The sequence below is a fragment of the Zalophus californianus genome, chromosome 14, assembly GCF_009762305.2.
Source record: "Zalophus californianus isolate mZalCal1 chromosome 14, mZalCal1.pri.v2, whole genome shotgun sequence".
Classification (NCBI taxonomy): domain Eukaryota; kingdom Metazoa; phylum Chordata; class Mammalia; order Carnivora; family Otariidae; genus Zalophus; species Zalophus californianus.
Window position 1 is genome coordinate 13,661,449 of NC_045608.1, and position 14,182 is coordinate 13,675,630.

General features: G+C 46.5%; 1 protein-coding gene across 1 annotated transcript in view; it reads left to right on the plus strand.

Moving 5' to 3' along the window:
- Positions 1-654: 654 nt before the first annotated feature.
- FBXW8 (F-box and WD repeat domain containing 8) overlaps positions 655-14,182 on the plus strand; it is a 123,311-nt gene continuing 109,783 nt past the window's right edge. Inside the window, exon 1 of the mRNA XM_027576154.2 lies at positions 655-1,032. Coding sequence (XP_027431955.2) covers positions 715-1,032 — 318 coding nt within the window. The 5' untranslated portion in view covers positions 655-714. The remainder of the gene's footprint in view (positions 1,033-14,182) is intronic.

Here is a 14,182-nt window from a genome sequence, read left to right on the forward strand (position 1 = left end):
CAAGGGGGGGTAGAAACATTCCCGGAGGAGGGAAGAGCAGGTTCAAAACATTTGGAAGATGGAATACGATTGTACGCCACTTCTTTTCCCATCTCACTTGTAGTTCCTTCTAGAAATGTCTTCGGAGATCTTTCCACGGCTGTTTTTTCTCATTTAGCTCTTAGTTCAGATGCCGTCTCAGAGATGCCTTCCCTGAACAGCCCTCTAAAGTTAAGCCCCCATCCCCATCCCGTGCCTTATTACCTTATTTTGTCAATAGCTACCACTAATTCAAGCCTTCATATTCGTTTGTTGATGTCGTCTCTCCCCCCCCCCCCCCCCTTGAATGGAAACACCAAGAAGGGAGTGATATTAGGAGGGTGGGGGCAGGGGGTCAGATTTAAATGCTGAATCCTCAGCGCCTGGCATCCAGTAAGTCCTCAATGCATGTTTGCCCAAAGAAACGGTGCTTGGCGCCAAGTCCGCGCTTGACAAGAGCCGCAGGCGGGAAAGCGGAGAGCCTGGGCGCGGGGTCAGGCCACCAACTTCGGCCTGGGGCGCCGCGAGCCCCCGCGGGGGACCGCTCGAGCGGTGCGCCGGGGGCGGGGCCGCCCACCCGGAACCCGAGTGCGGCGGCGGCGCGGATTTCCGGCCGCGGCGGACACTTCCCGCGGAGGGACTGTCCTGTGGCAGCCGGCGGGCCCAGGAGGACGCCGAGGACCGAGCGCGGCGGCGATGGATGACCACAGCCTGGAGGAGTTCCGCCGGCGCTGGCAGGAGGAGCTGGCGCAGGCCCAGGCGCTCAGGAAGCGGCGGCGGCCCGAGGCTGCCGAGCGGCGGCCGCGACAGGCCGAAGTGGCCCCAGGGCGCGGCGAGCAGGCCTCGGGGTACCTGGCGCTGGCCCAGGGCCTCCTGGAGGGTGCTGGGCGACCCCCGGCGGCGCGGGCGACCCGGGCCGAGAGGCAGGATGCGGCGAGCCGTTCCCGCTCCCCTCCGGCTCGGGAGGGCGCCGGGGGCGGGGAGCAGCTGGTGGACCAGCTCATCCGCGACCTGGTGAGTGGCCGTCGCCTCCTGCCGAGGTCCGGGCCTGCCCTTGCCTCAAGCCCCCCCCCCCCCCCCCCCCCCCCCGCCTATGAATCGGAAAGTGTGTGCTACCCTATGTCTGCAGGCATAGAGCATCTCGGGAAGGGGTGCTTCCCACTCTGGGGTGACTTCCCCCATAGAGGCAGTGTCTGCCGACCTTTTTAGGATGCCACAACTGGGTTGGGGGAGTTGCTACTGGAGTCTAGTGGGTAGAAGTCGGGGATACTCCTGAACATCCTACAGTGCATGGACAGCATCCAGAAAGAATTACCCAGCCCGAAATTATCAGTATCAGTTTGAGGAAATCCTGCTCTTGAACTCTTTTGGAAAGGGTTGCTTTTAGGGAGGTCTCAGGCCGGGGATAGGAAGCAATTTTAACTTTGTTCTGTATAATGTTTGTACTAAGTTTTTTTCCAACTGTACATGTATTTAAAAGAAAGGGAAAGCAAATCCTGTGGGCATTGTCATTAGCATGGAGGTTCTTAACCACTTCATGGGCATGGATCCTTTTGAGAATCTGGAGGACCCCCCCCAAAAAAACCCTTTACAAAGTTGACACAATCAGAATCATCTAAAATACATCCATGGTTAAGGGTTAGGAAATACAGCAAATTTTAATGGTTTGACTTATTGGGGGGGGGCAGAGGGGGAGAGAATCCTCAAGCAGACTCCCTGCTGAGCATGGAGGCTGATGCTGGGCTAGATCTCCTGACCTGAGCCCAAGTCAAAAGTCAAGAGCCATTTGCTTTAACTAGTGAGCCACCCAGGCACCCCTGGTTCGATTTAAATTAGGCTTGAAGAAGGCTTCTACAGCTTCCCAGTTCAGAGTAATTCTGTAATTGGCAAGTTGTTTCTAGAAATAATGGCTTATTTGACATAGTTTTATTCAAATAACATTAAGAGCTATAGGAGTTTCCACCAAGTTTCTGGTCCACTTCTAGGGTTAGAACCTTTTTCTGTGTACATGCATTATAAACTCATCTAATGTGACAATTCTTATGTATATGAAAATTCATGCTGGTATCATGTCTGCTTCTGTAAGAAGTGGGTCATCACTGAGGAAGTCTGGCAGATGTAAAAATCTTTCAATGCCTTGGGAAGGTGGTTTAGCACTGGAGAAGTTGCTCAGGCCATTCCAGATCTATGCAGAAATCACTCCCATGGAAGTAGATTTGTAGGCTAAGCCAAGACCACCTTACGGTGGTAGAGGGAAGCAGGAAAATGGATTGTTAGGACAAAGGCACACTTGGGGCCTCACAGCAAAAATCCAGCCTGCTGAGTGTGGCAGTGTCTTCAGGCTTCACAACAATCCTGGAAAGTCCATATTGTATCTCCTTTTATGAATGAGGATATTCAAGGAGGCTTTCTGTAACTGCCCCAGGGATGCCTAGCTGATACGTTCTGGGGGTTGAATTTGGATCCAGGTCTGTTAGGCTGTAAATTTCACCAGGTAGTATAGTTTTGCAAACTTGGTGTAAAAATCCCCTTAGGCCTTATTAAAAGACAGGTTCTGGTGTGTCCCTAGATCTGCTTAATCGATATCCTGAGGAAGCTCTTAGAAATGTGATGGTTGGGATGGTCAAGCAAATTGGAGACCAAATTGTTTTCTGCTGTATAGCTTCCTTTGGTTTACTATCTTGATTCTTCAAGGCTTTCTGGCCCTAATACTCCTGAGGGATAGGCATTGAAACCAAAAATTGTGGAGCCCTAAATGAAGTCTTCTAGAAATGGAAGGGGCCTACCTACTGTAGGATCTAAGAGGCACATCGGAATTACAGTTAGAAAAAAGCTGCTCTGGAGTGTGTGCCCATGATCTCCTTTGTCTGCAGAATCATATTAGGTGCTACTGGGCTCTGCATCCTATGAACAGCATCCAACCTTCAGGGCACTTTTTTTAAGTACTTTGCAGTCATCAACACGGCTATAAATAAAATTACTCTCACTCTCCTTGGTACTGCCTTAAAGGCTTAAAGATCTTTTCTTCAGTTCTCCTACAACCCTCTCCAGTAGCTATTTGCCCCATTTGACAGATGAGCATTTAGAAAGTAATTGATTTTTAGGGGCATTCAACCTTCCCAGTATCCTAAATGTGAGAAATGATGGTAACCTTTCCGGAAAAGGCTTGGATTCCCATGTCAGTGGTTGTAAGCCCCAGAGGTCAGGCAAATCATGCAAATGAGTGAGGTGGCCTCGGAGTGGCTCATTCAGTCCTTTTTCCTAGTTCACCAGGTGTTTTGTTATGTATCTCTCCAGATTCCAGCCATGTATCTGTAATGCTTTAACTCATCTTTTTTTTTTTTATTTTTTAAGTACTCTAACACCTATCTTGGGTCTTGAACTCACAACCCTGAGGTCGAGTTGCATGCTCCACTGACTGAGCCAGCTGGGTGCCCCATGATGGCTATTATTCTTTTTGTCACATTAAATGTGAAACATGACAGATAGTGTAGGAATTGCCTTCATGATATCCCTAAAAAATACTTAACCATTTTGTTTGAAACCTAGCTTTCTTGGTCTTGTTTTTCTACTTTTAAAAGTTTCTTTAGACCAAACCCTGTATAAAATCATAAATGTCCAGGTTGGTGAGTTTTCACAAGTGTACACATCCATGTAAATAACACCCAGATTTCAGAACAGCATTCTCAGCTTGTCAGAACCCCCATGTGTTCTCACCTGACTTCTAACACCTTATTTTAATTTTGTCTGTTTTTGAACTATAAGTAGAATCATACAGCATGTGCTTGCTTGTGTCTGGGTTCTAGCACATAGCATTATGTGTGAAATTCATCTCTATGAATATGTCACATTTTATTCTGTTGATGGACATTCTTGATGACTAGTTTAACAGCTGGTTTGGGACTATTGGGAGTAGTGCTGTGAACACTTTGCACATCTTTTGGAACCTGTGTACTCATTTTTCTTGGGTATATAGCTAATTGTGGAATTGATAGGTCATAGGTATGCAGATGTTCAGCCTTAGTAGATCCTGACAATTTTCCAAGGTGGTTATAATGGCTTTCCTACCTCATAGTAACTCAAGTATGTAGAATACAGTATTGCACTTTCTTCTCTGCCATAAATATAACAGCATCTAACTGAGATGACCTATGGCAACTGAATTCGACCTCAGCATGGGCGAGATGAGAAGGTGATAAAGTGGGGGGTGGTGCCTGGGTGGCTCAGTCATTGGGCATCTGCCTTCGGCTCAGGTCATGATCCCAGGGTCCTGGGATCGAGCCCCACATCGGGCTCCCTGCTCCGTGGGAAGCCTGCTTCTCCCTCTCCCACTCCCCCTGCTTGTGTTCCCTCTCTCACTGTGTCTCTGTCAAAGAAATAAAATCTTAAAAAAAAATAAACTAGGGGATACACACAGTAGCTGGGTTAAAGGTGGGAGCCACTGCCCATCTCAACTGGTTGTTGCCTTGTGGGAATGTGGTCCCAGTGGCAGGGTCTTTAGATTTTTGTTTTGTAATTGGGAATGTTTATTTTTATGTGGACTACATCAGTTTTTGCCACACAGGAAACACCCAGGACTTTGGCTTAAAACACCACTATTTAGGGGCACCTGGGTGGCTCAGTCAGTTAAGCGTCTGCCTTCAGTTCAGGTCATGATCAGGTCGGGCTCCCTGCTCAGTGGGGAGTCTGCTTCTCCTTCTCCCTCTGTCCCTCCTCCCACTCGTGTGTGCTCTCGCACGCTCTCTCAAATAAACAACCCACCACTATTCACCATTTTGCAGAGTGGCAGTTTGGGCTGGGTGTGGGTGAGTTCACTCAGATGTCTGAGGTTAGCTGCTGGTTAGCTAGGCAGCTCTGATTCTGGCAGCTGGCTAGTTGCTGGGTGTGTGTGTGTGTGTGTGTGTGTGCGCGCGCGCGTGTGTGCGCGTGTGTGCGTGCGCGCGCGCTATGTGTCATCCAACAGGTGAGCCCTGCATGGGCTTTCTCAGAGCTACAAGAACAGCAGGAGGGCAAGCTCTAATGCCCAAGTGCTTTCAAACTCTGCCCAGGTCATGTTTGTTACTGTCACATCTGCCAGAGTGAGCCAGATGGCCAAGTCTAGAGTTAGGGTGGAGTCACCCACTTCCTGGATACAGGGAAGAATGAACAAAGTAGTGGCCATTAATGCCATCTATCACTCAAATTCCTCCCATATTTTTTTTTTTAAGATTTTATTTGACAGAGCACAACCACATACAAGCAGGGGAAGCAGCCCCCCCCCCCCCTCACCGAGTAGGGAGCCGGACATGGGGCTCGATCCCAGGACCCTGGGATCATGACCTGAAGCGAAGGCAGACACTTGACTGAGCCACCCAGGTGCCCCAAATTCCTCCCATTTTTAATTGTTGGTAACTAATGCAAAAAAAAGTTTTTAAGTCCTTACACTTGTCGGTTAAGTGAAATCTTCTGTGGGCCAGGTCTGCCTTGGGTCATGAGTTTGTGATCTTTGCGTTTGTTTTCCCAAGAATCCTTATTTGATCCGTGGCTGACTCCAGAGAAGGAAGATTTAGTTCCATCTGAGACTCCACAGAAACTCCGACAGGCTGATCCACTTGACATGAGGGAGAAATACAAATCTGGTCTTACCTCCTAACATCCCCTCTCTTTGGGGTGCTTCCCCCCCAGCCCCTTGTGCACTCCGTTGGGCCAGTGCGTTCTGTTGTGTTGTATTTGATGCGGCCTCTTTCATCTCCGAGCCTGCAGTATCCTCACTAGAGTGAGATCCAGCTAGTAAGTTGGCAGTCAAGAGTTAATTTGCCTTTCAAGGAGTAGGTGAACAGTGCTGCGTTGGAGGGTCACCTGGCTGGGTGCAGGCCAGACCTTTGATGGATAAGCGTAGCTGAGATGAAAACTTAGAAGTGGGCCCTGTCTTCTCTTGGGAAGCTTTAAGTAATAGCACTGAGAAGCCGGGGATTTTTAGGTGATGAATGGGGACACCTAAACTGTCTTTTTAGTATATGGTTTTAACAAGTAAAAGAACTGCTACAGCCCCAGACAGATTTTCAGAAGCAATAGGCACTTTTCTTACATTTCCCTCTCTCCATGAACTCCAGCTTCTCAGAGGTGGTGGGCACACTTGAGCATAATTTCGAGGATGCTTCTTTCTTTGCTTGGTATGTGTGCTGTCCAGTTGCAGGGTCCCATTTTTATTTAGGTGATGTGTCAGGACTCTTGAGCCGCACGCAATCAGCACCCAACTCAAACTGGCTTAAGGAGCCCAAACTGGAATCTATTGGTTAGTGTGCCTGAAGATTCCAGATGTGGGTGCTTAGATGACGCAACTAGAAATCTCTCAGTGTCGTCGTCCGGCTTTCCTTTTGTTGTCTTTATTCACAGGCAGACCCCCCCTCCCCCCACTTTGGGATAAAATAGCTACCGGCAACTTCAGTTTTCTTTTTTTTTTTTTTAAGATTTTTGAGAGCGAGAGAGCGAGCGAACGGGAATGAGGGGAGGGGCATAGGGAGAAGCACACTCACTGTGGAGCAGGGAGCCTGACGTGGGACTCGATTCCAGGACTCCGGGATCATGACCTGAGCAGAAAGCAGTCGTTTAACTGACTGAGCCACCAAGTCTTAACTATCTGCTTCCAACAAGGAGAAAGAGAGCATCTGTTCTCTGCAGCGTAAGTTATGAACTTAAATTCCCATTGGTCCAGACTGGGTCATGTGTTCATCCTTGGGCCAATCACTGACTCGGGTTGGCGAGGCTTGTATCCACTCCCGATAAAGAGGGGGGTGGTGGAGGCATCAGCCTCATTAAACCAAGGTGATCAAGAGTGGGAGTGGGGGGGGGGGTTTCCTAAAAGTAGAGGGAGTGGGTGTTGGGCAGGAAACGACAGAAACAACAGATGTCCACCTTTAGGTGGGTGTTTGAAGCAGCCCTAACTATGGGAATGTAGGTGTTTTCTAATCATCAACCATATTTATTGATCAGCTGGGTGCTGGGGATTCCGTAGTAAGCAGAATTGACATGGTCCCTGACCTCAGAAGCCCACAGTCTTGCTTTTGACTAAAAGGATGACATTAATGGAAGCACAGTAGCGCCTACTTAGGGGTCTCGGCTCTGGAGTCAGCAGACTCAAGTTCAAACTGAGACCCTGCTTAACTAGCTGTTTGACCTTGGGCAAGTTAACTTATCCTGCCTTATCAAATGAGGATGATGGCTAATGCCTGTCCTGTGAGGACACCTGAGAAATAAAGCATGGAATGTTCCTAGCACAAAGCCTGGCATACGATAAGCAGCCAGTAAATTAAAAGTGGTCCTATTCTTATTAGTATTGGGGAGAGTTCACTATACTCATTTCCTCTTTGCTGAGACCTATCACAGATTAACCCCTTGCTGCCCTACACCTGGGGTTGGGAGTCCCTGGAAGGCAGGGTCTCCTGTCTTTTGGTCTCTTACCTGTAGCACTCTGTGCGGGAGCGGCCCCATCAACGTTTGTGGAGTTGAGATAGGCAGCATTACTGCTCCCCACAGCAGTGTTAGAAAGCTGCTCCATGGTTGTTAGAACCCCTGGGAACATTCAGACATCCTTCCAGTTAGGATTTGGGTTTTCAGGCCTGATAAAGTTTTATATGCATTGTCCACTAGGTCAGTATTTAATTTGTCAGAACCTACATTTGTGCTGTCAACAAGGTCAATTTGATGGCATAGCTTGCTTCAGTTTTTAAGTTAGAAACAAGTGAGGAAACTTGCTAATATGAACCACGGCAAACAGAATAAAATGTGAACTCATGAACTGGCTTAGCCGGGCCAATTTCCCTTCCTCTTTGCTGTCCTCTGCTTTCTTTTTAATGCTCAACTTGAAATCTGTCTTGAGCTTAGAGTTCTCTTCCTTCTTCCTTTCCCTCAGTGGAACATCTTACTATCAGGGCGATTCATTTTTTTCCTGTGATGAATTAGCAGGTCTCTACTTAGGCACATTTTGAAATACTCTCTGTGTATACCAGAACACTTGTAACTTAGGTCACCATCTCTTCGTTGAAAGGTTCTGCTGGTTGAAGCAGCTTGGTCTTCATTGATTCCACAAATACTGATTAAATGGCTTCTTAGTAGTAGGCACTGTTCTAGGCACTGAGGATACAGTAGTGAACAAGACTGTAAAGATCTGTGCCCTTACAGAACTTACATTCTGGAGAGAAGTAGAATGTGCACAAATAATTGTCAGGTAATGATCTGGAGAAAAATACAGCAGGTAGAAGGGATAGAGTGCGTATGTGTTGGGGGAGAGGCTGTAATTTTAAATAGTGCTATGCAAGAAGGCCTTCACGGAAGGAGATGAGGGAGCAAGTGTGCAGAGACCTGGGGGTGAGGGTTCTAGGCAGAGAACGGCAAATGTGTGGGTTCTGTGCTGACCTGGGCCCCCTGGCCTTGTGGGCCTGTGTGACCTATGTGATTTAACATTTTTAATCCTTTTTAAACAAGGGCCCCCTGTTTTGTTTTACATGGGGGTCCACGAATTATATAGTTGATCCTGATGGTAGGAATGTGCTTGAAGTGTTTAGGACCCTTGACATGAAACTCTTTCCACAAATCCATACCCATACTGGTCCAGGCTTCTGACTTGGGAGTGCCCCCTTCACCTGACTTATCTCCTTTCTGGGTCCTTAAGCTCTGATCCCACTTTAAACTGAAAGGGACTTTGAAGGCCGAGGGCCAGCCTCTTCTGCTTCACACCAACTTCTTTCGCTGCCACCCCCAGCACTTGCTCCCAGTCCTTTAGATGGGCGTTTTCTGCCTCCATTCCTTGCCAAAGTGCCCAGTGCAATCCCACCAGTAGGTGGTGAATGAGAATGGTTCTTGAAATTGGAAAGCTTGTTTTAAAAACCAAAAAGGAATGCCTGGGTTGCTTAGTGGGTTAAGCGTCTGCCTTCTGCTCAGGTCATGATCCCAGGGTCCTGGGATCAAGCCCCGCATCGGGCTTCTTGCCCAGTGGGGAGCCTGCTTCTGCCTTCCGCTCTCCCTGCTTGTGCTTGTTCTCTCTCTGACAAATAAAATCTTAAAAAAAAAAAAAAACAAAAAAAAACGCTTTGGACATTTATTGTGCGTCTGCTGTGTGCAAGGCACTGTGCTGGTTAGATTTTGTAGTGTATCATCCATGCATGCAGTCAACAGAAACTTAACACTTTTTGCTTTTTCTCATCGCAAGGCACGAGGATTAGGTTAGATGTGAAGAGAAAACTTGGCTTTTTGTGGACTGCTTTGGAGCTTAACCACTCTTCATAGCATTGCTTCTCTGTAGAAATGATTTCCAAGTTCTAAATAGCTGATTTACTAATGAACTTTGGAATACCTTAGGGGACTGTGTATGTTGCATTTTGTAGTCTCCCGTCTTTATGCTGTTTTATGTGATGATGACTTATCTCTAGAAAAGATTTTTTAGCTCTGAGTGTAGACATCATTTCTTACACATTTGCCAATAGCACCTCTTCTCCCCCTGGCATCTGGAATGGCCCTGATTTCAGATAGTGTTTTGAATATAAAACACCTATCTTTTTAAGATTTTTATTTCAGAGAGCGAGAGAGAAAGCACAAGTTGGGGAGATAGAGGGAGAGAGGGAGAAGCAGACTCCCCACTGAGCAGGGAACCCCATGTGGGGCTCGATCCCAGGACCCTGAGATCACGACCTGAGCCGAAGGCAGATGCTTAACCGGCTGAGCCACCCAGGCGCCCCAAAACACCTTATTTCAAAAATGTTTTTTGCTTTTGGGGCGCCTGGGTGGCTCAGTTGGTTAAGCGACTGCCTTTGGCTCAGGTCCTGATCCTGGAGTCCCGGGATCGAGTCCCATATCGGGCTCCCTGCTCAGCGGGGAGCCTGCTTCTCCCTCTGACCCTCCCCCCTCTCATGCTCTCTCTCTCAAATAAATAAAATCTTTAAAAAAAAATGTTTTGCTTTTCTATGTCAAAATATCACCTACTTACTGTAAAAATACTTAGGGAATTCAGAAGAAAGAAAAATCTTGTAATGCCATTGATCAGAGGCTCTGCTGTTAACGTTTTGGTGTTCTGTCATCTTTTTAAAAATACATATTTTGAGACAAATTTGGGATTGTGAATGAATAATGCCTATTTAATCTTGAGTATTTCAGACTCCCCCTGCCATCAACCAGTTGTTTTCTTAAGACCCAGGTGAAACTGGAATTCATTCTTTCTGTTTGAGATTGCGTGGGTCTGCTCTACTCCACTTTTACAGTAATTCCTTTAGAAAACAGTCTCCTTTCAGCCACAGATTTAGCATAAATACTATTGCATGTCTATTGTATGTTCGAGGTGCCTTTCTTGGTTTCTTAAAACACCACCTAGAGAGCTTTCATGTTCCATTTGTCCTGGAGATGTACATTGGGAACAAACCTTGAGGCCGTTTCTTCACTTTTCACTAATTTGGCTCTTAGTGATTATCCCTTCTTCTACTAAACAAGAGAAGACAGATTAAATTTCTAACAGTAAGGCGCAAAACCAATCCATTTACAGAATTAGTCTTACATTAGCACATAGGAGTACAAATCAGCCTCCCTGGGGATGGATCTATTTGCAATTTCTTTTAGAATTTTTGGAGTAAGTCCAGCAGACTTGGGAAAATCTAGTATTCGCTGACTTTGAATTAACAAAGTAATATGACCTCTTTGTGGGGTTTGTGTGGGTTGTTTTGTTTTGTTTTGCCTTTTTTTTTTTTAATCCACCTATGATTTAGGGTTGTGGTTCTTGATTTCTAGTGTGCCTGGGGATCCCTGAGGAAGAGATGTTTGAGCCCCACCCCTGGAAATTTGGGGTAACGCAATTTGGGGCATTTTTAAAAAACTCCACAGATAGTCTTGATGTATAACACAGGACAAGAGTCACCGTAGTGGTAAAGAATCAATATTTGAGCCATTGAAAAATTAAAAGCCAGGTTGTATTTAATCAGAACGGTGTTTTTCCTCACATTGAAGCCATGTTAATACTTAAAGTCTTGGTTTTCTGTAGCATTATTGGCCAGTCTCACATTGCTTGGGCTATAAAAATAACGGACTAAACGTTGTGATCCTATTAATATTTTCAGTGTGACCAAGTTTCTCTATGTTAATATTTCCAGTGTCTTTAACCTCTTTCCTTCATTCTTGGAATTTCTTTGTTTCTGAAATGTCTACTTGACTGCTTCCATGTTTTTAAAACCATATAAATCATAATTGGTTCATGTGGCCTAGAACTTTTTAGATGGCTCTGTGCTTCAGAACGGCCTAGGTGGAAGTCTGATAGCCCCCTTTAGATGATAAAGTACTTCTCTGCATACTTGCAGCAGGTGTAGTATTGTTTACTTTTATTTACGAGCGGTGGGCAGGGCCCAGTGGGAGTGCTCAAGCCCCAGTGTGAGCGTGTGCGTGCTTATTGGGCTAGCACTTCTGTCCAGGATGTGGCTCTACATCCTCGTCAAATCCTGGGTGTCTATAAAAGAATTATTTTCAACTTCAGGGTCAAACATGCTCCTAACTCTCAATCTTTTATAAGGTGTCTCTTAAGTGATCTGTTACTAATAACAAAGTGAGGTTTACGAATGACTTATTTAACTTTGAATCTAATTTTTTCTGTCTCTTGGTTTAATAATGTCACTCCAACGTCATTTCACCTCCTTGAGTGGAGGGAAGGGAAGTAGGTTAGCTAGACTCCTGTCTCCAGAGTTGTGCATCAGAACCTTTGGGAATGTGTTGGATATAGAACTGTCCTGCATCACATCTACTGCTTCAGGAAATCAGGTTGGAGTTTTTAGGACACTGGGATGGAGATTTGCCTGCAGGTGGTTTAGCAGGTTGGGCTTCCGGAGAAGCCCTGAATTGTGGCAAGGGGGACAAGGCTTTGTACCTAGGTATTGACTAGTCACTGGATGCAGGCTGCCCTCCAGTAGGGGATGTAACCTTGGACGAGGCAGCTTGTTAGACCACGGGTAGTGCCTAGGAAGTGCTTGACAGCTGAGCCAATGAGCCCAGAGCAGGCAGCATCTGAGCATTTGGGACAATAAGTGTCGTGGATCCAGAAGGGGGAATCTGAGTGAGCCACTGTAGCATCTACTATAAGAACCAGTGATCAAATGTCTTGCCAAAGAGTTTACAAGTGTGCAACATGAAACTTCAGCCTTTGGTTTCCTGACCTTGTGGGTCTACATAGGTCTAAAGATGTGGACCTTCCTTTATCACATTGGTTTCTTTTTTTCCCTGCCATTCCCTAACCACTGGTAGCAACAGGGAGTCTGGAACTTGATTTGTAATTCTAAGGGCATAATGATTTAAAAGTTTGGCTTCGGGGCGCCTGGGTGGCTCAGTCATTAAGCGTCTGCCTTCGGCTCAGGTCATGATCCCAGGATCCTGGGATCGAGCCCCACATCGGGCTCCCTGCTCCGTGGGAAGCCTGCTTCTCCCTCTCCCACTCCCTCTGCTTGTGTTCCCTCTCTCATTGTCAAATAAAGTCTTTTTAAAAAATAAATAAAAGTTTGGCTTTGTAATGTTGGTGTTTACATAATTCAGTGCTTTGAAACAGTTGTCCCGCAGAACTTAAAAATTCTCAAGACCCATCACAACTGGTACGCTAACAACGTGACCAGTATGGCATTTGAGATCCTTTGTTGGTATGGGGGCCATAACACCCCTGACTGGTCATTTGCTCTCTGGTGGCTGCCTCCTTTTCCTGCACTGTACACTAGAGCAAATCCTTCTCTAGTTGTTACCTGGTATAGCGTCTTAAAATTGATGATTCATTTTGAAAAGTTCTCTCAAAAAAGACCTATAGCGTGGACGTTCCCATTGTTCAGACTCCTTAGTGACTTTGCATCCACCATGCCATCCCCTCCCTGCTGTCACCAGCAATCCTCTGCTTGTGGTAGGACAGGGGGAGACAAAACTTTGTGTAAACAAGCTGGTAGAGGAGTCACCTGGAATGTGGTTCTAATCCACAAATACTTGTTGAAGGGGGAAAAAGGGAGCCAAAGTGTCACTCCAGGAAAGAATATAGCAGTATCAATCAGTTATTGTATGCTTTGCCCTGGTACTTGCCCCATGCTCTTTCCGTATATTATTTCATTTTATTCTTGTAACTACCCTATGAGTAGGTATGCTCTCTCTTTTACAGATGAGGAAGCTGAGACTTGGGGGTATCTAGCCTGGTCACATGGCTAGTCAAGTGGCAGAAACAGGATTATCCGTTTGAATCTTTGTTCTGAACCTCCATCCCAGAGGTTGTGGTGGCTGGGATCAAAAAGGACGGTGGCAGGGTTGTGGTTCTGCTGGGGTAGAGGCACTGTGTTCCAGGACGAGAACAGAGAATTGGCCATCTGAATGGGCAAAAGAGGGGAGGCTCCTGCCACCGCAAGTGTGACTTTTCTACACCAGAATGACTAAAAATAAAGGTGATGTCTCCTGTTTCGTTACAGTAGTGTCCTGTCCAGAAACCAGGTGATAGTCCTAAAGCGCGGACTGATTGAAGAAAGCAGTGCCTGGTGTCTCTTAACAGTGTAAAAGCTAGATCTGCGTTCATTTTGCATGAGTGCGGGCTTTTCTTTGCCTTCATTCTACTTGTATGAGGATAAGGAACATTATTGTCTTGTTTCTCTACCAAGCAGGTAAAGTAGGCTTCTTCACCTCACCATAGTCAAATAATCCAAAAGAGAAAGCAGAAGGAAGTCCACGGTCACAAACGATAGTGTGGTTTTGTGTGTGGCTTTCCTCAGCTGGTGGTGGGTGACACCCCTCTCCCCTGCCTCGGTTGTGTTAAGGAGTCTCAGGTTATATCTGGGCCAAGTGAGAAAGTGCTGCCTCTCTTCCTCCATGAGTGAAGCCAGTTATTTGTAAGAGGGGACCCAGCCTGACATTAGACTAAGATTTTCCATTATTTTTTTGGGCAGGGACCCCCTTGCCTTCTGATTACACTTGCAGATTTTTTTTTGTTTTTTCTCCCCCGCCCCCCCCCCCCCCCCCCGTATGGCCAACATTTCTTTGCCGATTTAACATTCTGTACGTCTTTGCCCACAGAGAACTGTCAACTCTTGTTCTTTTTCCCTCCAGAGATCATTTTTGGCTCTCATACTTACCCTTGCACTGTTTTCGTGAAGTTGAATACATTTCCTTCTTATGCCTTGCATTATCTTTTAGCTCCGAGACT